The 26,815-nt window shown below is 43.4% G+C and overlaps 8 protein-coding genes across 10 annotated transcripts; 3 read left to right on the forward strand and 5 right to left on the reverse strand.

Annotated features, from left to right (window-relative positions):
* Positions 1–2,841: 2,841 nt before the first annotated feature.
* BCIN_09g01400 (hypothetical protein) lies at positions 2,842–4,789 on the reverse strand. Of its 2 annotated transcripts, XM_024694922.1 has the most exons (4): positions 4,267–4,789; positions 3,947–4,189; positions 3,111–3,745; positions 2,842–2,925 (listed from the first exon to the last, which is right to left on the reverse strand). In XM_024694922.1, the coding sequence occupies exons 1-3, from the start codon at positions 4,619–4,621 to the stop codon at positions 3,228–3,230; spliced, it is 1,116 nt and encodes a 371-aa protein (XP_024550715.1). In that variant the 5' UTR covers positions 4,622–4,789; the 3' UTR covers positions 2,842–2,925; positions 3,111–3,227. The 2 variants fall into 2 exon arrangements, with proteins under 2 accessions (XP_024550715.1, XP_001547831.1); XM_001547781.2 differs by having other exon boundaries at positions 2,842–3,745.
* Positions 4,790–4,922: 133 nt separating this feature from the next.
* Bcdtd1 lies at positions 4,923–6,261 on the reverse strand. Its single transcript, XM_001547780.2, has 6 exons — positions 5,987–6,261; positions 5,738–5,916; positions 5,557–5,599; positions 5,317–5,483; positions 5,229–5,255; positions 4,923–5,167 (listed from the first exon to the last, which is right to left on the reverse strand). Exons 1-6 carry the CDS (start codon positions 5,991–5,993, stop codon positions 5,126–5,128), a joined length of 465 nt encoding a protein of 154 aa, XP_001547830.1. The 5' UTR covers positions 5,994–6,261; the 3' UTR covers positions 4,923–5,125.
* A 77-nt stretch (positions 6,262–6,338) lies between these two features.
* BCIN_09g01420 (hypothetical protein) lies at positions 6,339–9,088 on the forward strand. The gene is made up of 4 exons (XM_024694923.1): positions 6,339–7,013; positions 7,062–8,202; positions 8,254–8,767; positions 8,824–9,088. Exons 1-4 carry the CDS (start codon positions 6,759–6,761, stop codon positions 8,882–8,884), a joined length of 1,971 nt encoding a protein of 656 aa, XP_024550716.1. The 5' UTR covers positions 6,339–6,758; the 3' UTR covers positions 8,885–9,088.
* Positions 9,089–11,027: 1,939 nt separating this feature from the next.
* On the forward strand, positions 11,028–13,636 carry BCIN_09g01430 (hypothetical protein). Of its 2 annotated transcripts, none has more exons than XM_024694925.1 (3): positions 11,028–11,272; positions 11,387–11,986; positions 12,037–13,636. In XM_024694925.1, exons 2-3 carry the CDS (start codon positions 11,427–11,429, stop codon positions 12,698–12,700), a joined length of 1,224 nt encoding a protein of 407 aa, XP_024550717.1. In that variant the 5' UTR covers positions 11,028–11,272; positions 11,387–11,426; the 3' UTR covers positions 12,701–13,636. The 2 variants fall into 2 exon arrangements, with proteins under 2 accessions (XP_024550717.1, XP_024550718.1); XM_024694924.1 differs by having other exon boundaries at positions 11,567–11,986.
* Positions 13,637–13,797: 161 nt separating this feature from the next.
* On the reverse strand, positions 13,798–19,040 carry BCIN_09g01440 (hypothetical protein). Its single transcript, XM_024694926.1, has one exon. It carries the CDS (start codon positions 18,072–18,074, stop codon positions 14,040–14,042), a length of 4,035 nt encoding a protein of 1,344 aa, XP_024550719.1. The 5' UTR covers positions 18,075–19,040; the 3' UTR covers positions 13,798–14,039.
* A 477-nt stretch (positions 19,041–19,517) lies between these two features.
* Positions 19,518–21,501, reverse strand: BCIN_09g01450 (hypothetical protein). The gene is made up of 2 exons (XM_024694927.1): positions 21,210–21,501; positions 19,518–21,075 (listed from the first exon to the last, which is right to left on the reverse strand). Exon 2 carries the CDS (start codon positions 20,994–20,996, stop codon positions 19,842–19,844), a length of 1,155 nt encoding a protein of 384 aa, XP_024550720.1. The 5' UTR covers positions 20,997–21,075; positions 21,210–21,501; the 3' UTR covers positions 19,518–19,841.
* A 473-nt stretch (positions 21,502–21,974) lies between these two features.
* BCIN_09g01460 (hypothetical protein) lies at positions 21,975–23,197 on the forward strand. The gene is made up of 2 exons (XM_024694928.1): positions 21,975–21,995; positions 22,062–23,197. The coding sequence occupies exon 2, from the start codon at positions 22,093–22,095 to the stop codon at positions 22,699–22,701; it is 609 nt and encodes a 202-aa protein (XP_024550721.1). The 5' UTR covers positions 21,975–21,995; positions 22,062–22,092; the 3' UTR covers positions 22,702–23,197.
* Positions 23,198–25,020: 1,823 nt separating this feature from the next.
* On the reverse strand, positions 25,021–26,495 carry BCIN_09g01470 (hypothetical protein). Its single transcript, XM_001547771.2, has one exon. The coding sequence runs from the start codon at positions 26,435–26,437 to the stop codon at positions 25,034–25,036; it is 1,404 nt and encodes a 467-aa protein (XP_001547821.1). The 5' UTR covers positions 26,438–26,495; the 3' UTR covers positions 25,021–25,033.
* Positions 26,496–26,815: the final 320 nt, after the last annotated feature.

The raw sequence follows: 26,815 nt of genomic DNA on the forward strand, positions 1-26,815 counted from the left end.
ATGCAACTACAAGACTTTTGGACTGCACCGATGATTTATTTCAGATCTTGGGAGCATTTCTTTTCGGTTGTATGAAATGATCAAAGGTAAAATTCGCCAAGGAGTTAATCTAGCTATCCTTCGAAGTTAGATGTTGCTCGCCGAGTGAGTGTTTGTATCTCAGTGGAATCGAACCATTATCTTGATGAGTGTCACATCCACCTCCAAGCTAACAATCAGATGCAGCAGTAACTCCCCGCACCCTTCCCAAGAATGGCGCTCTGTCCTTTCTTATACCGGTATTGACGGCCCGTCCTTCTGTCTCGCTATGCCGATCAAAGAAGCTACCCCAATGGCCAGTAAGACACATGCGACCACAGCCAAAACGATAACGTCAGACATGCTGTTAATGACCTCGCTCTGTGTACAAGAAGGGCTCGAGGTAGAGTGACAGTAGGAATGCTATTATGCAAAGGTTGAATAAAGTCTAAATTTTATAGACGTATTTAAATGATTATTGTAGTAGAAACTGACAAGAATATTGAACAGTAAACTTTCTCCCCAAAAATGAGCGAAGGCAAAGAGACCGAGATTGCGATGTGAAAAGAATGCAAGAAATACTGTTGAAGAAAAGAAGAAGGTAACGGGACATATACGAATCTTTCCACTTTTATACATGTTTTTTCTATTCTCCCTGCCTGCGCTTATTAAAACTTCACAGGGCATTCTCATTCACCTCGTAAGTAGTTAAATCTGTACAAGACAAGTCAACTAGGTCAACTTACTCGCTTTACAATCACCTTTCTTTTATACCGCACTAAAAAAAAATCTCCGCTATACGAATTCTATTATCTTATTTTAAATCATTTCATAATATTTAAATCGATTAATAGAACATATACTAGTTATCAGAAAAGTATTTAACTCTTTTATTATTTTCAAGAGAGAAATAATATAATAAGAATTAAATGGAAAAAAGAAATTTTTAGAGATTAAGGATACTAAAAATAGATAATTATGAAATTTATATAAATTAATCTTATTGATGTACAATGAAGTTGACTATATCAATCTTTTTGATTATCATATACGCGTAAACGTATTTAGCGTGCTTTCTATAGCTTAAAATACTAATTAACATGGAATATGAACTACCTTGATTGAAGCTTTTAAAATTAACATCTCGCTCTCCGGGTTTAAGGCAGTGATTCATTCAAATCGGATTCTGGTCTCGTAAACATTCGTCTATCATTCGTTAAATATCAAGTTTATGCGACTATGCACAACTGTAAGTTGGTATTTGTTGGCTAGATCGCACATGAAATCAATTTATCAAGGTTACTTCAGCAATTGAATCCCTATATGATAATATTTAAAGTTTGGTCAACTGTTAAAATTCGGCTTGAGCTAAAACTCTCCTTGCAGTAGAAGCCACGTACCGACCGTTCGTATTCTAAAGATTGAGGTCTCCACTCCACCCAAACGAACCAATCATATTACGCTGTGTACAGTTCACGAAACATTGTCGCCAAAGGATTACACGGGTGGAAGTGATGGAATTGACTACTAATCGCCCCTAGTCGTCTATAATCTCCCTGCGAAGCTTCAAAGCTATAGAATCTATTTTAGGGCTTATCGTTTTGTCTCGCCTCGTATGGACCCTGTCAGTACAAGCGGGGTTTGTACCCAAAAGCGAATCATCTTAATTAGGTTTAGCGTTCAGATACCTGATGTTCTCATATCGAAGTGGTTGACATACCTGCACTTCATGGTGGCGGAGTAAAATCGATTCCGTGTTATTTACTTTACGGGATTTTCTATTTGCTATGTGTGGCTTGGTTCTATGTCCCTTTTCATTTGCAGTCACACACTTCTCTTGAAGAGATCCATGCCTGGAATTTACTCGTCGTTCAAGTTGGCTCGTAAGGACCCGGTCGTCTTACGATAGTGTCATATTCTCCTAAAGCTTTTCGGTAAGAACTATGTTCTTGTTTACATGAGCTTGTGCTGCATCTTTAGAGCGAATCGGAATCGTTCATATTGCTATTGGGGGGCTTAAGCTTGCATTTATAATTAGCTACTGCAAGTCTGAATAATGGATGGATCAACAGATTTGAAAAGTCTAGGAATGTTGAACATTTTCTCACACAGGACTTCAAAGGCTAAGCCTTGTATGATTACCTCGACCCTTGACTTATCTCCCTGTTGTAACCATCCAAGAAATCTGCATTGCTTCTGTGGTAGTGACAGCTATCTGCTAGCTCCTTGTCTTCTCTCATTATCAATCGCAAAAGTTAAGAAATCCCGTCAAGGAAACATCTGTTTCAGGATAGTATCTCTGCCTCTACCTCGTTGTTATGGGTTTCAACGGCCTGCTAAACTATGTTGTCTATTATTACCTAGATACACGATTAGATAACTTCAGACCTAAAGTAATTCCTCGCCATTGTACATAATTGAATCTTCCATTAAGGATATCTATACAATGTATAGATGAAAAATACCAATGAGAAGATAAATCCACGCCATACAGACCATCAAGACTGCACATCTACATCTACAACTACAACTACAACTACAACTGAATCTACATACACCCAAGCATTCTCATCAGCCTATTTACACAGAAAAAGCCGTGATTAAGGAACAAAAAGCTAATCAGATCGCTTCAGCTCGAACTAGGTCCTTGACAATGTTAAGAAGTGATTATGCGATCAAACTTATAAGTTATAGTCTACAAGAACGTTCATGGTGCGAACTGTGACTCCATCTGTAGCTAGGTAGCTGTAGGCATTTCCAGGTTCGACCTTTGTAGTAGATACACAGCAAGAAGAATTTCATAGGGATAGCGAGAACATGGTCTGGGATGAAGTGAATATTGGAAGCGAAACGAGGGAGCCGAGATATCAAAAAGAAAACAGATCAAGATGGACCTCCATCACTACACTGTGTATGTCAATTATAGAGATATAGTAAACAATTGGAAATTATGATAGGATTCGTTGATTTATTCATTTTATCGCAGAGTTACTAAGTAAAGTAATATCGAGGCTAGACGCTAAACGCTAGAAGCGCGAGACCACTACATTGAGCCAAGACGATATGTACCATAAAATAATTAGAAAACATACCAGAGTTGCAGCAACGCCATCCATAATTCATGATATGTCATCGCATTTTTTTAAAAACAACTTTCCTTTCTTCCTAAACACTCCATCCATCCGTAACATCACGTATTACCCACCAAACTAAGCGAAGAACTTGCTATAAGCAGCCTTTTCCTTCTTAGCTCTCTCTAATGCATTCTTCTTCACGGTTGATAATTCCTTTACAACAGCCGCATCGCCAGGAACCAATTTGTTGGCCTCCTCCAGATCCTTTAGTGCTTCTTCTTCATTCTTGAGTCCTACATGTGCGATTGCGCGACGGTAAAGAGCTTTGGCTTTATCAGTATCAGTGGTACCAGAAACTGCGAGAGCGGCACTAGCAGTACGTTCGGCATCGGCAAAATTCTTAAGTTTGTTGTGGAGAAGAGCAGAGTTGCTGTTGAGGGTGAAACGGAGAGCGGAGAGGGTGGAAGAAGTTTCGGCTGGAGAGGACGTAACATCTGGGTCTTCGTTGAGGTAACGGAGACCTTTCTCGTACTTGTCGAGGGCGAGAGGGAGTTTGTTATCTTTGAAGGCGGCGTTTCCGTAGGTCTTAAGATCGGTAACGATTTTGACGGTTTCTTCTGCGGTTGGAGGAGTGGACATATCTTCTGGGAAGTCTTTTTTATGGGAAAATTTCTAGGTTAACCAATACTCCAAACAATTAAATGACAAGGCAAGAGAGACAAATGACAAAATGAAAGCTGAATATCTCGAAAAATGCTGTATATATGACGGAAAACAAAAGACGCAGCATCAAGGGGATATGTTGGCTAGGTTTTGAAACAGCTGAAAAAAAGATGGTTTAGGAGATGAAGTACCTTCGTATGTATCGCCAGTAGAATCGGGAACCTTTGTATCGGCAGATTCAGCTTCGTCGCCAGTAAGCTCTCCACAGTCTGTGATGACGACTTCCTTGTTGGGCTTGTCACCACTTTGAGTGGGCATGTTCTCGACTTTGCGGACGATATTTTTACCACTGAGGACTTGACCGAAAACTACGTGTTTGCCATCGAGATGAGGAGTTGGAACAGTTGTAATGAAGAATTGACTTCCGTTAGTTCCTGCGAGGTTTTCATTAGTCTAATGTTTTATTACTTTGACCGAGGAGCTTCAGATGAAGTGCGATCGTTGTACATACCTGGACCAGCATTGGCCATTGAGAGTAAGAAAGGTCTGTCATGCTTCTCTACGAAGTTCTCATCGTCGAATTTGACACCGTAGATACTCTCTCCGCCAGTTCCGTTGCCAGCTGTGAAATCACCTCCTTGGATCATGAATTGCTTGATCACACGATGGAAACCGGAGCCCTTGTAGGAGAGAGGTTTGCCGGCCTTTCCAACACCCTTCTCACCAGTGCAAAGAGCTCGAAAGTTTTCTGCAGTTTTGGGAGTAATATCATTGTACAATTCGAATGTGATTCGCCCTTGAGCTTCTTTCCCAATGGAAATGTCGAAGAAGACTCGACTGCGGGGTTTGGGTCCTTCAGCAGACATTTTGTTGTTGGGTATATGTTTGTATATGAGAGAAGGGAATATAGAATGGAACTTGAATAGAAAATTAGGGTATCGTATGCAAAATGAATAAAGGTTCACAGATTACTGAAATTGATTGATTGATTGCTTTTTCCTAACAATTTCAGCCTTCTTATGAGTAGAAGCTTCGAGATGGAGAGTTGGAATGTGGGGGTCGGCGTTTGTACCTTCCGATCTGAAGCTTTACTTAAAGTGGAGAATGAGGCTATTCACGTGTGGCATGACATTCACTTCATCAAGAAGGAAGGTCCAGAGTTTTCAATGTTGTCCATAGAGTCTTTTCTGGTTTACTATCATTACCTCGAGAGGCTCTAATCTCAAGATGAACAAATTGAATGTCTCGAGACATCTACATGCACGTGAAGATGGCAAGCAACCGCTGGCCATTTCTTTGGCCTTGCGCGTAGGGCCTCTACAGGTTCATCCCACCAGGAACTGTGAATGGTCTGCGATACGCCAAACCCTTCATGCCTTTCCATTTGACCTGGTTGACATTTCGAGTGTGACCTAACAGCATTAGTACCAGAACATACATGCATGCACTTAACCAATGATAAGGAGGACGTACCGGGCCATCATTCACCAAAGCCACTTCCTACAATCAAACATTCGGTTAGCAAAATGATCCGAGCAGTCTAGATTGTGGTGTGACCTACCATCATTGCCTGGAACACACCATCTTTGACCCTTTCTGACGCATAGCCTTGCTGGACCTTTGTCACAAAAAGTTGATATAATTCCCTGGCCAGGTCCCCTCCCAAAGCTCCATGAAAGTCTGGCTTTGAACCCTTCTTTGTTGAGGCAAGCAATGTGAACTGTGAGACTGATATATGAAAGTAATTGTCAGTCTGCAGGACTCCCATGTCGAAGGGTAGTACTCAATTATCTTCACATACCACAGAGAACTTCTCCTTGGATGTCTTGTACATTGTGTTTCCACTATGAAATGAAATGCATTAGGACTGTAGTCGAGCAGGGACAACAAAACAGCAACTGAATGACTCAATCAATGTCTGGTGTGAAATGACAGAGAATCATTTCTAAGACCAAGAGAATAAAGAGACATCTCGCTCATACCCGGCCGCCATTTTCATCATCCCATAATCGCATTTTCAAGACTTTTGCTGCTAACGATTCCGCATCTTTCTCCGTGTCACCAGGAGCCACAGCGGCAAATACTAATATGCCTTTCCCAATTGATGATATCAGCTGCTTGTCTACCGTTACAGAAGCAGACAGCACACGCTGGAGTATAGCTAAGCAGAACCCAGTAAGTGTCAAGACTGGAGAGCAAGAACGAACGAGGGGCAAAGTTGGAAGTGATACCTTTCATGTTTACCGGCAGGTGGGTAGGCAATGACTGGGATTGAATCCGTCTTGTTGATCTCCTGACTAGAAGGAAGATCGCTTTCTACCTATCAATGGTTTATACAATGAAGTGGGACGCTGAGGATTCCCGATAGTCTGAATAAGACTCTCTGTGACTATATGTTGAGCTACTTCGGGACCGTATGATGCAATCCCCACTTGGGCATTTATTCCATCCACGATGAATGTCATTTATCAATCGCAACAATATAAGATGTAAATTTTTGATGGCCTAAAGAATCATAAGATAATTGCACTCCAAGTGAAAATACCAATTCAAAAATCAGAATTCCGAATTCAATCCCACACTGTAACACACATTCATTCTATGCCTGGCCATGGCATTCTTTCTGTAAACCTTGCCTTGTCCATAAGCATTCCCCCACGTTCTTCTAAGGCTGCAGGTGATGAAGGTAAGGTGCAAGCGAGGCTCTCTTCCCGCAATCTCACCCAAGCAATAGAGTCGCAACGTGAAATCCAATCCAAAATTCAGCAACAACTTCTCAACCTCTCACCACGACACATTCACACAAAGACCACGCAATTACTTGGTAGCAAGGTAATTTGTAGATTCCTTGTACTACCACCTTTCACCAAAAGGCTCAAGCTAGACATCTACACCACGCATGGGGTCTGATATTTGTCAAACAAAGCTAGCCCCTTGTACACAACAGCAATCACCAAACACCAACCCATCGATACATTTCTCCGTACCCCTCACAATTACACGATGGCGGCACGAAAACTTCAGCAAGAAGTCGACAAGTGCTTCAAGAAAGTTACTGAAGGCGTGGCAGAATTCGAATCAATCTACGACAAGATAGAACAATGCACAAATGCTGCGCAGAAGGAGAAGTTGGAGGACAACCTCAAACGTGAGATCAAAAAGTTGCAGAGGCTTCGTGATCAAATCAAGACATGGGCTGCAAGTAATGACATAAAGGATAAGGGTCCTCTGTTAGATCACCGGAAATTGATTGAAACGGTAGGGCATATATTTTACTTAACTGTGGAGTGAGCTAAACTGTTGTAGCAAATGGAGAAGTTCAAGGCAGTAGAGAAAGCTATGAAGACAAAGGCATATTCGAAAGAAGGGCTATCGGCGGCTGCGAAGCTGGATCCAAAGGAGCGCGCGAAATTGGAAACTGGGGAATTCTTGGGCAGCATGGTAGAAGAGCTAGAGCGCCAGATCGAGACAATGGAAGCCGAGCGGGAATCAATATCAGCAACAATGAAGAAGGGGAAAACTCAAAATGCTAAGGCCGATAGAATAGCAGAGCTGGACAACTCAACGGAACGGCACAAGTTTCATCAAAATAAGTTGGAGCTCATCAAACGCTGTCTGGAAAATGGTACGGTCGAGATTGAGCAAGTTAAAGATCTCGAAGAGTCCATCAAATACTATGTGACCGACAACATGAACGATGACTTCATGGAGGACGAGGAAATGTATGATGAGCTCAACCTTGATGAGGAAGAAGATAATTACGGCATGAATAATGATAATGATCGGGTGTCATCACAAGACACACAATCGATACAGGAGGATGGACCAGATGCAGATCTACGATCCAATAGTTTATCTGGGAAATCGAAAGCAGGTTCAGAACCGCCTCTTGCTGCTGCACGAAGACCTTCTACGCAATTAAAAAGTCCTCTCCCTTCCTTGGCCACTTTACATACCCCTCTATCGACTTTGTCAACAAATGGAAGCTCAAGTAACCTTATGAAACCAGCTGCGGTACCCACACGTGCCCCTGGGGAGACGTTGAAATATGCTTCGGCGGCGGCGGCGGCGGCTGCTAGTGATAAGAACGGCCTTGCTCCTTTGCCCCCTCCACCCGAAACTCTACCAACTCCTACAACATCAGTCAGTCACCCACCTTTATCTGGAAGTGCTGGACGGAGACCTAGTGTAACGGCATCTCCAACAACTATACATTCACAAACCGCAAGTGTCAATCAGACACCTGTGACAAGGTCCAGTGTTCCAACTACGGATACGCCATCAAGTGCCCAAACTAAATCTCCAGCTTTGAGTCAATCAAGTGCTGCACCTAGTGGAGCAAGTGTGTCTCATCCTGTTGACAAGACAGAGAATACGAGGCCAAATCTTTCCTCAAATTCGTCAGGGAAGCAACCAGCCTTATCCAAGACAGCAGAAGGCAAGAAAGGTTTGTCTATTGCTATCCCATGCAATTCCAATGCTAACAGTCCTATGCAAGCTGTTCCACCACAATCAAATGGTGTCTCAAATGGGCTTAAGTCAAGCACGCCAGAGAATACAGAATCTGTATATCATCTGCCTTCAGGTTTCCAGGACATGCTTCAATCTTTTGAGGTAATTCAAAAGAGTGCCCCAGATGTTTTATCCACAGCATCGCAGAGAATGTTGGCATCATCCCAGGCTAGTGGTCCTGGCATGTCAGACGTGTCGCCTCCTCGCAGCTACAAACCAGAAACCCCTTTCAATACGCCATCATATTACCCTCAAGACGTTCCGTCGGTGCTAGATGACCCTAGGTTATATAACCGTATAGATGGAGAAACTTTGTTCTATGTCTTCTACTACAAGCAAGCCACATATCAACAATACCTTGCAGCTAGATCACTAAAAGAACAAAGTTGGCGATTTCATAAACAATATCAAACTTGGTTTCAACGTCATGAAGAGCCAAAGGAGATCACTGAGCTGTATGAGCAAGGAACTTATCGTTTCTTTGATTATGAGAGCACATGGTAAGTTTCACCACATTCAATCTTTTTCTCGACACCAACTAATCAATTACCTATAGGATGAACCGAAGAAAAGCGGACTTTAAGTTTATCTACAAATTCCTAGAGGACGATGTATGAATAATGCACTGGCGCCTATGGTATCTTTTGGTTGGATGATATGTTGGCGCAGTGGGAATTGCTCAACCAGTATCTGGCTTGGGGAAATGACCTTAGTTGTCTTAATAGCAAATACTCTTGCTCATCTGGCTCGATTCAGATGAAGTTTCTTAACTGACCTGGCAATGTTCCACAGAAAATAAAATTTTTGCTTGCTGTGATCTATGCCAAACTTCGCCCTGCTATACTGGCTCGCTGACTACATAGGTATTTTCGTATTCTGTGAACGTCTAGGGGCATCTATGATGAGACTAAAACTTATGCCAATTGATGAATTGTATTCTCCAAGGCAAACAGAATTGGAGAGAGTTCAACAGCATCCGAAGATTTCAATTGTTCACTTGCCTTGGTCTTGACGTATCAGTCTTCATAGTAAGTTATACTTGAGTGTGATTGGCGACTCAAAACATTGATCTCATTCGGGGCTTATCATGAACGGTGGTTTGATTGGTTATTTGTTCGTATGTGGCAATCGTAAACCCCAACGAGGGCAATCAGACTTTAATCCAGATTCTCGTCTTTTTGTCGAAAACCTCGACCCAAACGGTTGGTCTGTCTCCATAGGTGGCAATGAAATGGCCTGCAGATATCATGTACGAGTCTGACAACAACTTTGGGCATCATCACTTTTTATTGTTTGATACCCAATTTCCAGATATTATAAGAGCATGTAAGCTCTCCCCAGATTTCAAATTGTTAAGAAATCATGATGTCCTTGCATATTCCTTTTTGCCTCGTCTCCACCCAAGTACGACCAACGACTGCGCACAAGTTTTGGGCCCCAGGTGTGTTCGCTGAGCCAACCAGCAGTGCATGGTATGCGACGTCCAAAGTGCGACTGTGAATGGCAAACCATGAGTGTCAGGCACAATATTGATTGAATATTCTAATTTTCCTTCCGTCAACAGTTTCTGCTCAGTGTATATCTCTTCATCTTGATTGCTTCACAGAAGGAATACTAATGGGACGCAGGTTCGAGCTGTTGTCTTATATCCAGACATGCCACATCTCGTAAGCATGGGGCTTGTACGTGCATCCAGATCCTTGACAGAAGCGCTCGTGCTTCTACGGTCCTTCTTCCAGGACATGATGCAGCCTTTTCTTCACATGCGATTGCGAGTTCACTGAATGTGAGTGTGGCTGTTAAGAAAGACACAGCCAAGCGTTACATCGGCGTCTGCCAGTTATCGTCAACACAAGCAAATGAGACGGTACAACGAATGGAGGCAAAAGAAGGCGGTCGGTTGTTCCGCGCTTTTCGCATCTTGCTGCCTAATGGTACGTTGCCATTACCAAGAAGCTTTCCAGATCGCAATGGGCCATAGGAGAGTCAACACGAATTCCCCGATCTTCAAGATGTATTGCATTGCGCTGCACTGCGAATGGCGGTCAGCATTGGAGCAATGATATAGGAACAAGTTGCCCAGATCAGGGTTGAAAATAGATTTCCTTCTATTGCGACGATTTCACGAAACTTCAAAACTCGTTCTTACTGCGCCCCGTCGCCAATATGGTCAATCAGCAACCAGCAATTATGATGCCATGGGGTTTTCAATCTACTAAGCCAAATGCCCCATGTTGACCGATTGCTGTGAGCATTCTATTGTTTTGTGCCTTGCTGCGCATGTAGGGCATCAATGATCGCCGACAGACACAACACCTCCTCAGTGGCATTTTCGGCTGGCCGGATCACAATCCTAGGATTATTATCGTTCGCCTTATTGAGGCTTAAGTTGCCCAAAAGCAAATGCTTCTTTTTTTTTCGAACGTTCGCCCGCTGTGCCGTTCGACGATAAGGCTCGAAGGTAGCCGGAATCCTAGCTTTAATTTTGACATTACACAGGCCAAAAAGCTGCTGACATGTCTCATTAACGAGTCAAAATTTGAGAAATTTCGACTCTCGGTGAGTTCATCAAGTTAGATCCCGCCAAATAAGTGCGAGGGCCTTTCCATTACCTTTCTATGCAAATGAATGCAATCAATCAAGCATCCGGAACCATTCAAAGTCTTCCGGGGCAACCTTTCACTATAGATATCACGAGGCTACGAGACCTCATTGGTAAATAATAAGCTATGTTGATATTAACCTCCGACTAATTGCACAGGTCATAGGTGATGCATGTGAGTACTTCAGGACTTGACGGACTATGAGGAAGTGATTTTTAAGTGTTGGGCATTGAGAAGCCTCACAAAGTCCCACGTCTATCAAGCAGCTATATCATGTCAAGAATAAACCAGAAACGTCGAGATTGTCATATCAATATCCAAGCATCACTCTCCTTCTTCCTAACATTTCTCTTTTCTATCAATATTTTTTTCGTCAACTCTCCTTAAATATATCAATACCTGGTAAGTGAATTTTTTTTATACTGTCGATCTTCTATTCATATGACCCGGTTAAAGTATATTCCAAACAGAAAATGATACCTTTCAAGTGAGGTCTAGACTAATATCATGGAAAAGGGTACACAGAACCATTTCCAGAGCAAGGCTGCTATCTATCATGTATTCCAATTCGTTTAATAAAAACTTGAGGACAAGGCAATACCTTGATCAAGGTAGACTTCGGCCTAATCCGACTGCAGCATTATCAATGGGAGGGTTTCCAATGAATCGAATCCGTTCTGACCAAAGCTCGACCAGCACTCAATCCGGATCATCTGGAGACTTATACTCTCCGATTCTCATGAATCGAGATTATTCGGATCAAGGCTCAACCAGTACCCAATCTAGACCTTCTAGAGAGTTCTACTCTCCGGCTCCTAGCAGTCCATCCATGTCTTTCGATTTGAACGCCTCGCACTTACCACAATACTATGACGGTGGATATAATCAAGAATACAACAACTACACCACGGCATCATACAGCATAGAGAGGAGCTCATCAAATCAAAGTCATTCTCTCAAAGCAACGCCAACTAGTCTCGGCTGGTCTCCCGAAACTGAACTCCTCAGACTCTACAAGTTGATAGTACCAAAGGGAAAAGAGCCATATCTAGAACTACTTCCGGGATATAAAATTCATCAGAATACACCCCAGCAGGTCTTTCTTGACCCATCTAGGTACTTCGATCCACACTCAAAGATTCTAACGAATACTCACACATAAAAAGTAATCCTCAAAAAGGCGTCTATCCTTGTCAATTCCCAATCGGCTGTCCAGGCAAGCAATTCCGAAGACCTGCGGACCTAGAACGACATTACAGAAATGTGCACGCGGATGCCGATCAGAAGGGCAGTTTTCCCTGCGACTACAAACCCTGTACCCGATCCAAAGGCCCCTTTACCCGAAAAGACCACTACAGAGACCATCTCAAAGATTTCCACAAAGAAGATATTGGGACCGCTAAACAACCCAAGAATACCAAAGATCCCGAGAAATTAGAAGCTCTTCAACAAGCTTGGCTCGAAGAACGTCAGATCGATCCGAGATGGTGGAGATGTAGAAAGTGTCTCCGGAGAGTTTATGTGGATACGAATGGATATAAATGCGTCACTTGCAACGAGGAATGTGCACAAGAGAGAATAGAAGCGAGGGAGCAGAAGAAACGAGGCGGGGATAGAGATAGAATATACCGCTCGGATGAGACAATGGATATGATGTATGCGGCCCAGTGCACAAGTTGTAACGGGAGCAATTGGATCTCGGATGGGGGGTTTGGAGAGGAACATTCGGTGCCCTGTCCGATTTGTGTGCCGAGTGAGGAGATTAACTATGAGGATGTGGAGTGGCGCGAGGATGCGAGGTTTAAGTCTGAGTACGAAAATTCGTATTAGGAAATCCGGGCTGGCTTTAGGGAGGGAGAATGGTGAAGCGTTATGATGTGACGAGTTTAATGCGGTATGAGAAAAGAGCAGTAACTTTTGAAAAAAAAGACATATTCATCTACTGGCGCTAGGCATTGGAGTTGGGCGCGGATCAAACTGGGTGGTGTTTAAAGGTAGACAGACGGCTGGTTGGTTACTTGCTTGATTGGGATTTGATGCTGGGATCGGTACTTTTCGTGTTGCTTTATTAATTATTCTGTTAACTATTCCTTTCTATACAATATCTTTTCATTTTCATTTTTCCCAATAGCCTATTCGTCCATTTGAAACCAGGGTCTTTACTTCATCGCCCTATTTTTCAAAAGGAGCAAAAACAAAAAAGCTATCAAATTGTTTTGTGTCAATTTTCGACAGCATAACAATAATGCTTGCTTCACGTTTCTTTCTTTCTTTCTTTCTCTCTTTCTCTTTCCTCGTTTTTACTCCCCACTCTGTCTACTCATTCTCATTCTCATTCTCATTCTCATCCATATCCTCAAACCTCATCTCTCTTGTCGCCTCTTTCCCTTCTCTCCCCTTCTCTACAAACCATCTCCATTTTCAAACTAGCATAGATATAAGGTTATATACACCCTCTTCATCAAATCACCAAATCACCAAATCACCAGAAAAAACAAAACCCATCTTACCATCTTACTATCTGACTATCAAAAAGATGCGCAGCGCGGGAGTTTTAGGAGAAGATGATGATAATGATGATAACAGTGGTGTTTTGATCGGTGTTGGAGTTGGAGTTGGAGTTGGAGTTGGAGTTCGCATTGGGGTTAGCATTTAGAATTAAAATTAGAATGTGATTTAGATTGAGGTTGGGACTGGGAGTGAACGAAAACATATCACATCACATCATAACAACAACAACAACAATAAATGTCAATTTCCTTCCTAGCGTTAACCCAATGCGTAGAAAGCTTGTGAAATTTTTCGATGACTAAAAAACAACAGATGTTTTCATGGATATAAGAAGAGCTACCAAGATAAAAGGAAATGATATACTTATCAACAGATGCATACGGGTAGAGTAAAATACAGACATAGAAAGTATAGCATGGATAATGAATATAGATATTGATAAATATATAATAGATATTTGGTTGACATAAGAATATTGCTAGCAAAAGTAATATGGGTGCTCAATATAGAGTTTCACAAGTCGAAGACACTCTCTCCTTTCATCTCAACACTCTCCTCCTCCTTCTCATCATCCTTCTCATCATCCTTCTCATCATCCTTCTCATCATCCTTCTCATCATCCTTCTCTCGTTATTGACTCTGCCCTCCTCCTTCCATACTAAAACATGCCTCCATCACCCCTCCCTTCTCTCTGCATGTGTCCCCAACTCCCCATCGTAGGCGACACAATTTCTTCTCTGAAGCCTTCTCCCCTCACACCCCTTCCAGCGCCAGTATCAATACTCATTCCCTCTGGGATACCCATCCCCATCCCCGTTGCAGGTGCCATTATGAAACCCCCATCATTACTACTTCCACTCCCCTGACTCTTCGGTTCATGTTTTCCCTTCCTCCTCAATCCACCTAGAAAACTCCTACTTTGTTTTTCCTGTCTATTAAGTCCAAACCCCGCTACCCCCTTTCCCCCTGGCGGACTAGAGGCTTGCATACCCAAATTTTGTGCACTGTGATCTAACGGTGGCGCATAAGGTCTCTGATATTTTGAGTCCTTCCCAAAAGTTGCCTCCCAGAAATTTTGTTTCTCCTTCTTTTCTTTTTCTTTACTACTCAAGATAGAGATCGTACCTATTTTTTCACTCCCACTGCCTGCGGAACCGGGAGCGCGAAGATGTGTTTGGCTCGTATCATTTATACTTGTGGCATTGCTGTTACTCATTGAGTAATCCTGCCAAGGAGGTGGGAGGATAGAGTGTTGTTGTTCCGAATCTGGTTGGAAATGTGATTGTGTTGGAGGAAGTGGGTGAATCTGAGGGGATTCCTGGAAATGTGTAGATTGAAGACCTTCGACTATATCTTCAAACTGAAGAGAAACCTGATCGGCAACACGATCACCGTACTCTTCGGCTTTGAGTATACATTCATCGGTGCGCTTCTTGAGAGCTATACACAAATTGTTGAACTCAGCAAGATCGCCTTCAAAGTATTGAGTCATGGAATGCGAGGTTCCTTCTAGCCATAATTTGACCAAGTCGGCAAAACTTCTTGCATGGTCGATTAAATACGGCAAAGAAGGAAACCCTTCTCTAGAAGTGGGAGGTAGTCTTGCGAGAATGGTAATGGGCGTGGAATAGGACGCAGGAACTGCAAACGTTGTACGATCCGGGGCTATAGCACAAATAGAATCGAGAAAATCCTTCACACCTTGACGATGCTGATACAGAAATTTGTTCATCGGTTCCATCCATGACTCTTTTTGACCAAAGCTTGATAAGTTTGCTAAGGCTTGTAAGCTTTTTGCTATCAAAGTGAATGTTCGCTGAGCTTTTGGTTGGGGATGATCTGGGAGTAGTCCAAACAATTTTGGATTAAGAATTGCTGGACAGAAAAATCGTAAAAATATGAACCCAGAGACACTAGTATATGCAACAGTACGAAGAAAATCTCCGTATCTATCTTCAGCAACCGCACGAATATACTTGAAGATCTGTCGCAATTCAGGTGGACATCGAGTTGCAGAATCTGCTATTGATCTCCAAACGTCAGTAGTTAAAGCAATCAACGAGACCCAATTCTTCTCGAATGCGCCGTCGTTATCAATTCTAGATGGATCAACTTCGCAATCAGGGTTAATGTTGTTGATGGTTCGAATTTGATCTCCCAAGATTTCAGAGAGATATTCCTTCCCAACTCGTCTCATGTGAAAATCAAGAGATTGGGTTAGTAGAGAATTTCCTCGGAACAAAAGATTCGCTTCAGTATTGAGACTTTTCCCCATATCTCGAACCGATTGTTCACGTTCAAGGGACGTGAAGGAAACCTCATTCGAGCCAATTCTCCTGCTGTATCTAAGCCGTTTTGTTGGTGCTTCTTTTCCAATGCCATCGATTTCGTCTTCAACTAAGGCTCTTAACCATTCTGATCCATTTCCAGATACTTGAAATATATTTGTCAGTGTCTCAGATAGTTGTCTGAGATTATTGGGTATGACTTGAGATATCTGAAGTGTCAAACCATTGTTGAAATTATGCAGAAGCTCAGAGATTGGTTGATAATCTTTGGCAAGAAGTACAACAACTTCATCATGTCGAACTTTCATTAGCATCTCCCCAACCTGCTCTTGATTTTGATCCAGAATTGGCCACCATGCCTCATTATCCTTGCCTCGCTCGAGCTTGTCAACAGATATTTCAACTACTCCACAAATAGTTTCCACTTGCTGGTCCGCCATTTGAACGCTTGAACTTGACAAGAATCCTTGTACGGTTAGTTGTGACATTTCCATACGTTTCAGAACTATCGATAGCTTTGGCAAATAAGGAGGCAGATCCGTAAATTCGCACTCTTCTCGCCAAAATGGATTTCTAGTCTCCAGCTTTGTAATTGTACGGGTGCGAACCTCACCATCAAGCATGACCTCTGCAAAGTAGTCACCGAGAATCCCATCTGGCTCTGGCCTTACCGAGTGCCTGCCATACTGGGGTAACTCTGCTTTTATGCCAGATTTTCGAAATTTAGCTTCAACGATTCGCATATTGAGAGACTTTTCAATTCGGAACATATCGTTAGTTGAAGAAGGATATCCCTCAGGCGATTCCTCACCTTCGTCATGATCTTCCGTTTGTGGGGTATCATGACCATATATTTCTGGAATTGTGAAAGCCCTCAAGAGACATAACCACACTTCGAATACCAATCGTGACTCTAATGCTAGGTAGATAGGTCTAAATATGGACAAGTCTGTGGATGTAGAAGTGTACTGTGGAAATATGGCAATACAATATTCTTCTCCCAGTACTGACTTGTCAAGCTTTTGTATTGCGCTTCTAGATAGTTGTGGGAGCTGAACGACTGAAATCAATAAAGCATCATTCTCAGTCAAAACTTTAAGATCGCCATTGTCCTGAAGTATACAGGATATCCTACGCCACTGTTGTCCAGAGTTGCGCAGATGTCGCGTCGAACGACGAGTGATAATAGACTCAGGGGATAGGGGTGGCCCTTTGTCCCACAAAAGGAGCTTGGCTACTTTGATAATATTTGAGTCTTTATTACTATACGCGGAACCTCGTCGATCCACTGCTGGACGTCTGTCGTCGTGATGCCCTATTGGAGATTTCAGCGGACTTGTCAAAGATGACGCTAGCCTGATCTGTTGCCATGGTAGTATCGCTGCTAACCAGCTATCAAATTCAGCAGGGTCCGTTGGTAAAAGACGAAGGTCTAAGCCGAGACTTGGATTTAATATCTCCAGACACCTTACTTGTCGTTCCAATGAGTATATGATCGGTTTGACCCTACATCCTCGTAGGTCGGTTGCTACAGCAATGTGAAAGGGTCCTTTATCGTCGTCCTCATACATTAAAGAGCCTTTCACGTTGTCAATATAGCACACACCTCGATACCATTGCCCGCGGTCTACTGTCTGATATTCGACTTCACCCCTCATACGGCCGCGTAAACTTTTCATAAGACACAATATTTTCTTAGCGTTCCCAGTAGGCACAGGATCTGGAAGAGAATCGACGGCAGGTATATCTACAAATGCTTGAAATGGCGAAGTCGGGCGTGAATGCTTTTTAACCAGTCGTCTACCCGACCCTTTTTCCTTTTTAAGAGAGTTGGATTTAGTCAACGTGTTTCTATTAGAAGTAGACGGATACCCGATGGTGGTATTAGTATCGGTTCGTGGCTCGATATCATGGAAAGATGATGAGTTTGTGGAATGTATTGAACCAATGCGCTGCCTGTTCCTAGGAGCCCCTCCCGATCCTGATCTTTTTCGTGTGGTAGCATCTACGGTATATGTTCGAGGGCGAGATCGAAGACTCATGGTACTCTGAGGAGGCTTGTCAATAGAGTCACTGCTATATGAATCATGGAAAACAAGGCCTTGACGGCGCTCTCTAGGCTTTTCCCCACCAGGTATCGACCGCGGCGATGTTTGCACAGATGGAAAGAGTCTAGGTGGAGTCTCTAGTATGCTTATATTGTCGTCTGTTACCTCGACAGGCTCGGGTGTAACTGTGCGAATAGTTGTATCTAGGCCAGGACCCCGCGATCGTCGTGGCTCACTCGGAGAGAATCTTCGTGCCAATGTCTCCGCCGCATTTTCTCCCCAGTCGCGCACAGTGTTTTCCCTTCCAGACGTCCCATTATAATCTCTGGTATCCATACCTGGCGATAATAGGCTCATCCCGCGATTCCTCCCTATGGAAGTTTAGAAAACCATGCCTAACCATCCAAACCTCAAAAAGATGGCGGCCCCGGTGATGTTAGAGAATTTGACGGGCTCGCGTATTCGAGTCTTGATATGTGCGGAAGCATGCAAACAGAGTTGTCGAAGATGGCATGGGTTCGTACTGAACAATTTGGATTGAAGATCTTCGATGCAAGCTGTGGCGTACGTGGGGAAGTCTAAGATGTGCGCAATTGATTGTGAAGCTTCTGCCAGTCTTTGTACCGCGCAAATAGCGTAGATCTTTTGATCGAATGACAAAGCTTTTCTTCTCCCTTTACCGATAGAATTGAGTCCGCTTCAAATGTGCCTTGTGGTTTCCCAATACCGATTGCGAGATTTTAGAGTTCTTCATCATCACTAGCCATATACCATATATAACAAGTTTAACCAAGATTCCGTCGAATCTACTTTAGCGGGTCGATTTTTCCCTTTGGAGTATAGAGGCCGGAGCTTTCAAGGGTTGATAGTTTACTAGTCGAGCTGGGCTGCTGGGGGGGGTGGAATATTCAAGCCAAGGACCAGGCTCAACGTAGTAAGGAAAAGGGAACAAATAAGGCCCGAAGGCTTGAGTGGAGGAGAAGAGAAATGGAATTGCCTGTCGCTTTTTAGATACAGATTCCGGTTGGGAGCCAATTGACCGGGCAGGCGATATCTATGGACAATTCAGGGGATGAAGTAGATTGTGGGCTGCGAGTGAAGTGACGCGAAGAGAGAAAAGAATTGGGGGGAAGGTGATGATGAAGAGGTACGTGTTGTATTCTGATTGTAAAGTGCTACGAATAGGGACATGTACGAAGTCTGTACGAAGCTATGGGTTTTTGATGATGTTACGATGAAGCGTTTTGATACCTAATAAGGATGCGTGAGTTGTGCTTTTTCGGTTGTACCGGAGCACAATCCAGAGAATCCTTGCTTAATATCCGGTAGTGAGGAAAAGAATGATAATAAAATGTACGATGTATATAATTGGGACCTTCTGGAAACGAGGTCAAACAGGGGACTTGTGATAGCTGGTACCAATCAGATCGCAGACATCTCCAAGATTGCAACGGTTGGTATTATCGCGGCTAATGTGAAAGGTCTTGGTGCTGTGTACATGAAATTCTAATCAATCCCTGGTACGCATACATACGTAGCTGTGCTCAGTAGTTTCGTTTCAACATTCAAGGCCGCTGCCCATCCAGTTTGAGACATGTAGACAGATAGTATCTGGCATGGACAAGACATCAGTACTGCCTAGGTATTCACACGACATAATTCATCCCTTATGATAACAGACATAGCATCTGAGCCAAGTGAACGACTCATCACAAGAGGCATTAATTACCTACCTCGACCCCTTCTCAGAGTGAGAAGCCTGTGTTTAGCACACGAAATGAAACACACGGACAACTATAATGGCACATCGTATCATGTATCAACTTATAAGTGCGACTAAGAATTTAAATTGCTCCACGTCAGTCGTAAAAAAAAAATCCATCCCCAGATCGAATAAGTAAACAAGTAGATAAATAAATGAATAAAAGAGTAAGACAAATCCTAATCCGGAACGCCGTTCACTGTTCGCTCAATTGAGTATCTCATGTACACAGCAATCCATATCCCTTTCCCTTGTCCCAAACTGCAATTGTTCCAACCCTATAAAACTCGCTCGATATACAGCAGTAACTGAGCAGTAAACATCATCCACACATCAATTCATCCTCTGGTCCAATGGCTGGCTTATCTGAATGGCGTATCCGGGCCATCAGAGCTTACTGGGCTCAAAGGTAAGCTGCGAAGGCCGCCACTAAGATCGCCGCTCCCGGTCTTCTTCACAGCCTGTGACATTGTCTCGATGGTTAATTCGCCGCCATTCGTAGGCGAGTGAAGTGAAGTCGGACTGGCGAGACCAGTTTGTTTCCGAACTGGCGAGAGCTCAACACCTTTCACGGAAGTTGATTTACTAGTCGGGGGTGATGTTCCGAATCCAAACGACGACACGGGTGATCGCACAGGCGAAGGTGAACGGTTCACACCTGGTGATATACCTGGTGATGACAACGCACTGAGTCCCGCAATATATATTGAGTCTCTATTGCCAGCATGTTCTGCGTGCTCTGATTGCACTACATCTGCAAATGAAATGAAGCTCAATCTTCGTATGTCGGTACTATCAAGAGCACCATAGTTGGATGCCGCATCGTCCTTGTCGGGGTGGGCCACCAATTCGTCTGTCCACATTGATGCGCCGGGTTCGCTACTACTAATACCGCTCATTGACATCACTGCGGGCTGATGAGAAGAGTGCATGACGATTTCCACTGTATCCGGATCAATGTCATTGTTGGTAATAGCTTGCGACGATGCATCTAGGACTGGTGGAATATAATTCTCAGTCTGTATATGCGACGGGATGGCGGGAGAATTTGGCTGGATAGCACTTTCTTGCACATCACGCTCGAAGATTTGCGAACCTGCAGGTGACACTACACGTGGGGAAGATGAGAATAATTTTCGACCTGGTGGTGATGAGGGGTGTTGGTATGGATAGCTTGATCGTGGAGGTGAGTTCGTCATCTGCGATTGCTGGAGAGGGCGGGTCAATGGTGCATTGCCAGCAAGCGTTCCATCATCCTTCTTTTTGCCCTTTACCTTTTCCTCCGTCTTCTTTTTTCCAAATCCAAACAATCTTCGCTTTCCCGACTTTGCGGTTCCGCTCGCAGAATCACCCGCATCCACATCGACCTCACTGTTTTCACCGGGTTTCGACAATGTTTGGTTCGTTGGTCCTTTGAATCCCTCACCTAGTAGAGGGGCCTTTGACGTGGTTGTAGATTGTTGGCCTGTGGGGACGGGCGTGTTCGCATGCAAAGTGCTAGATTCCGATGCGCTCATGATGACGATTGATAGAAAGGTATCGGATTTGAGTTCAGGATATCGAGAAAGTAAGTCGAGTCGAACCTCTTGTTTGCTACTTGCGAAATGTTAGATGAACATGAACAAACGATCAAATAGATGTGCGCGGTGAAAACCTAGTCGCAGCATACTGGATGTTGGCGTATGCGCCTTAATCAAACCAATAAATACTTTGGAGGGTCGCAGACTTACGCGTGCAGTTTATCTTTGGCTATTATCAGCTTGCTTCCGGACAATGAAAATCAGAATTGCCAACGCGAGAAGAGTTGAAATGACAACAACAAAGAAGATTCACGATTCCAAATGCAAATGCAAGTTCAAGTCCAAGTCCAAGTCCAAGTCCAAGTCCAAGTCCAAGATTGATCTGGCAAGGAGACGTCGTGTGGATTCCTATACGACGAGCATATAAGATCATAACAGTCGAACAACGAACAACGAACAATGAACAATGAACAAGAGACAATGTAGGATAAGCAGCACATTCAAGGGCATGAAAATCTAGACAATTATAACGGGAACGATAATTGTAATTGGAGCCGTAACCGTAATCGTAAGACAATTTCACCTACCTTTTTCTGTCTTTCCTCTCAAGAATGGGCGGCCCAGGAAGCGGCAATGGTCATGGAAGAGGGGTGATTTTCCTTGTGATTGCTTGTGATGTCTGGCGACGCCAATTGCGAATGATATATGTGTGCGCCCTTCCGAACGAGGGGAAGGATTTCGAATTCAATTTCAATGCTTTTTAATGCAGGATTTTGGATCTTCCTTGCTGGTGTTGTAGATGGAAAAATTGTTGGTCAATCATTCATCACCACCAACGTAATTAAGCATTTTGATTAATTTCGTGAAAACAAGTCGCCTGACAGTCCAAAAGTTGGAATCCTCGAAATGAAAGCGATTTGGGATGAGAAGCCTTGTCGCAAGGCTTGCACGTTGCGATGGGTTGGTGGGTGCACTGGTGGTGGGTGATATTGATGAGTCAGCACATATTTTCCATTTCGTCTTTTGAATGTGAGGAATACGAATACCTGACGGCTTGTTGAGTTGTGCCTTTAATCGCAACACCCATACAACAATGGATCTCAGGATACTACGTCGGCCCGTCGCCAGCCTCTTCTCTGCAAATCCTCAATGCCTATGGTCTTTGAACGCCACGGCCCGTCGACATGAATCCTCCTACAGACGTTCTAAGCAACGTTTAAATGTCAAACCAGATCCAAATTTTGTCCCGTCAAATGGCGCGCCACAAGATCACATTGTTTTCAATCCGCCATCCTCCTCTCCGTCCGTCTTCCACACCCCTCTGAAATTCCTCCCCAAAGACGACAAGAGAAGAAAGCTCCTAGCAATTACCCAAGAACGACTTAACGCCCTCTCACATCGATTACCACCTCCAGTCAATCCAAAGGAGCTGAAGTATGAGAGGCATCATTTGAGTGAAAAGGATGTTGCAGAGATCAGGAGGTTGAGGGCGGAGGAACCGGAAAAATGGACCAGATTGCAACTAGCTAAGAAGTTCAATTGTTCGTCGATATTTATCGGCATGATCACAGAAGCATCGGCAGAGAAGAGAGATTTGGAGAGAGAGAAGTTGGAAGCCGTCAAAGCTAGATGGGGACCGACAAGAACGGCAGCGCGGGAAAATAGGCAAAGACGGATTGAGTTAGCAAAGAGGGATGAGTGAGGGGTACCATGGGGAGGATGTTACAAAACGATACATTTGGTCAACTATATGTGGAGGTGTGGAATAGAGAAGAGTTGGCAATATAGCACAAGGTACTGTGAGTCTGTAAAAGGCTGTACTGCGTTGCTCATTGCGTGTATAAAACACAACACGGAAATGCATTGTCAGCATGAGCGTTATGTATAACGTAGGAATATGCCCCAAATCCGCATGTAATTGCGATCGCGAAGCACTACGAACGTTCCTATGACACTCTACGTTGTGCTGCCAATCTTGTGTATTTATAACTAATGTGTTCGCCTCTACAGCCTCTGCTTGTCATTTACATATTAGATTTGATGTTGACTTCGGTTCAGCTCTCGCATATGGTTCAAGTGACCCTTGGGCATGATATACTTATTTGTTTCTCTATTGGCAGTGTCTGTTTATGGTTGCCGTCAACATTTTCATTGAAAAGTGTACCGAATCGAAATCCGCATTCTCAGTTTTGAGTACAATCCTTCCACTTCCACATGATTGTTCAAATATTCTGTGTTTTTCGATGTTACATGGAGATGCACATGTCTCAAAGTCTGGTTGATATGGTATCACTTGACTTGGCCATTTCACAGTTTAAAGTTCACAGTTCACAGTTCACAATACAGCGGATACCTTCCAGGATTACATCATCACAATGATCTTTGTTCATTCCATTGCAGATCGTCAGCTATGGACCGCATGGATTATTTACATGGAAGCGAAATGCTATCGCCAGGGTGAAAAACAAGCACCTAACATAATACTTTTAGAAGAACCAGTTGCTACCCAATATGCCCAATGTGCCCAAAATGCCCAAACCGATCTTCTACGTCATTCCTTACCTTCAACTTTGGTTTCTCATTCTAATAATCCAGATGTTCCGAGTCTGAGCACACCTAGCCTACATTCTTTGGATACCAATATCTACGCCGGGGAAGAAACAGATCTGGCTTGACCGCCTCTTGATAATTTCAACAAATCCATTATCTCCCTGCGTCTTGATAAAAAAAAAATATGCTTTTGACAAGTTTCAAGATAATCCGAACTCAATTATCATTTGAGTCTTTTCAATTTTCACTACAGCCGGAGGACTAACCTGTGATCCGGTTTTGACGTTGGCGTTCGCGTATCGCATCCTCTGCTATCTCCGCAACGCGAGCTGTGAAGCTTGGCGATTTTGAAGCGGTGGAATAGTCTGTTTTATTCTCAGATTCACAGGACTGATCCTCGGCGGTTTTCTTGCAATTTGATGGAACATGCTTCGAATTGGCATAATTGAAAGGAGCAGCGGTGCTAATGTGTCTGCCAGCTCTGGAGCTTCTCGATCGTGGAGGTTGATAATGCTTTGTTCCATTTTCATGTTTATAAGGCGGATTCTGGACGACTTTCTTGTAATTTATTGGGGGTACGCTCCACTGGTCTACGATCGGAAAGAGCAGCGGTTCTAGTGCCTCCGCTGCCTCTGTCAGGTTTGTCGAGGTTGCTCAAGTTGCTTTCCTTCGAACTGTGATGATTGGAAGCTGAAGTATTGTCTCGAGGCTTTTACCATCTGAGGAGCTACTGGCAGAAATCTCACTCAAGACTTTGAACTCCCCTGGATTTGGCTCATTATCAAATTCGACGTGTTCTTCTCTAAAGCTTGAGCAACATCCTATCAATCCAGGACTTCGAGGCAGCAATTCGAAAGTTTATCAATCACTCTCTCAGCCTACTTTTTGGTGGTATTTAAGAAGCTATGTAGCACAGTAATGTTGTCCTTGGGTCTAGCTCAAGACGCATGATAATACATGGCTCCCTTTGGACCAAAAGATCGACATGCCCCTCCAAAAACAACCTCCATTCAGCGTTAGAGACAAAATCCAGCAATCTATATCTGAGATGAGACTGAAATGAACGGATATGTTTCATGATTCCTTAATTGTCATAAATTCAAATCTTTGTATTTTTAGCTTCATGTTGATTTCGCAATTTAACATCGAAATATCAAAGGTTTCAAAGTATGGTTTTGTTTGGGTGGTTTTTTGAACCGCCATTTCTGTCCACGTGGGTGTTGTTCAAGCGCCTCGACCAGAAATTACACTAAGTCAACAAAGTGGCTATTTTAGACAGTCACATTCTGACATTTATCTATACATTCCTTTTCGACGAAACGTATGATATCATAGAATCATTCACTCTTTTCATCAAATTTGTTTCATTCTAAAAATTCAAAGCAATCGATGTTAAATATTGGCATAATCTTACATTATCTATATATTATAGGAACATGACCTAGTTTTTCAGTATTTCCAACTAGAGAGATGCTTCCATCACCTCATTCAAATTGACTGTTACCCTGGCTGGCACCCTCAGATTCCTTGGTTGGACCAGAATGAACAAAGTTGCACTGTCCCATATCAACATGTCTTTTTGTCTCATCATTCCTATATTCCACATAATTGCCTAGGCATAGATGGGCCGGATCCACGCTTCTCCAAAGTTGCCCGTTAAAAACGTGTGCGGCCTTCCTTTCTTCATGCTTGTCTCGACGACCTCGCTCTGCCCTTTTGTAAACCTTCTCACAACCTGGTATCCTGCACATGTAATTACCATCGAGCGTAATACCATTTATGGTGTTATACTTCCGGACAATCTCCTGTGAAATGCGTGAACTAGCATGTTCTACCTTCAGATGGTCAACATATCTCGACTCCTGAGAACTCCAATAGGCACAGTTCTCATCCACTCCAGAGGCGCAGTAAAACCCAATTTCAGTATGATATCCTTGATTATGTTTCCGCAAGTCCTCGGGTAGCTTCCAGCCTTTGGGGAAAGCATTACATCGAGTACAAAAGTATCTATCCAACTTCCTCCTTCCGGTATCTCCACGACGATTTCCATGATTCAGTTCATTCCTCTCTTGAAGCCTCCGTTTTCTTGAGCGAGTTGATGATTTCTCTGCGGTGCTTGGCGGAGGTGAGCCAGAAGTTGATTCAGACCTATAAGATTCCTCGCCTGGGGATTGCGACCTAATCGTCATAGACTCAATCATATCGAAGAATGGTGTGGCGCGTTCCCGCTCTGTTTTAAAATCTGACGAGGCTGACCGGAATGAATTGACACTAGCTGTTCTCGATACACTAGCTTGGCCAACTATACATGATGGGAAGACTACTCCGGCGTATTCATTTATTTGCACGGAATTTTCTGCTTCCAGTGATGGAATTTCCCAGCACTGCTTGAAACGGTGCTCATTGAGAATACTTTGTGCTCCTGTAATAGGGGGGAGCGGGGCAATTGGTTCAGTGTTCATGGTAGTACAATTCCAAAGACTTGGGTCAATATGTGAATTATAGATTGAATCGGAGCCACAGGTAAGGCTTGGGTATGAGGTACCTTGCCACAAATAGTCATTGTACTCTGAGGATGTAGTAATGCCGTTTTGAGCGACAATGACATCGTGCTGACTATTTGTAGGATTTCGACGGCTTTCTTCTGGTATGTTGAGATCCTCTTCATGGATGTGAGAGGAAATATCAGTGAAGACTTCGTTTGTGGGCGAGTTATACTCCGATAATGTATAACAAGATGGGTTAAACGTTTGTGAGGTGTAGGTTCTTGAAATATAGTCGGGGCTATTGCTCAAACTCCGGCGATCGGTGTCTAGAATATACTGATCGCGATTTTCCTGGAAGCCACAGTCTCTCTGGACGTAGGATTCACTCTCAACTGATGTCATGATTTGTAGTTAACCCCTCCAAAATCAATTTGTTGCTGCCTATCTGCAAATGAAAGCCTTAGCGGCGGAATTATTGATGAAATCTGGAAGGTACAAGATATAACACAAAGCCTGACCGGATTGTCTGATTTGCTTTGAAATGATAATTTGTGTGTGTTTGTTTTGGTCTTGGTACGTCAGCATTTGTCTCGACCACTAGATTTGACTCATTGCTAATGGTATCTCTTACTCCAGATTTCCCGCAACGTGTACTTATACAGAACATGTCGATAATTGCCATCACATCCAACCATTTCTGGGCCTAAGTTGTGATCCAGATCTTCCTCCAAGGCTCTATCTCTATGGTAACTTCTCCATACCATTCTCATAGGTCAAACG

Source organism: Botrytis cinerea, chromosome 9 (genome assembly GCF_000143535.2).
Source record: "Botrytis cinerea B05.10 chromosome 9, complete sequence".
NCBI classification, from domain to species: Eukaryota; Fungi; Ascomycota; class Leotiomycetes; order Helotiales; family Sclerotiniaceae; genus Botrytis; species Botrytis cinerea.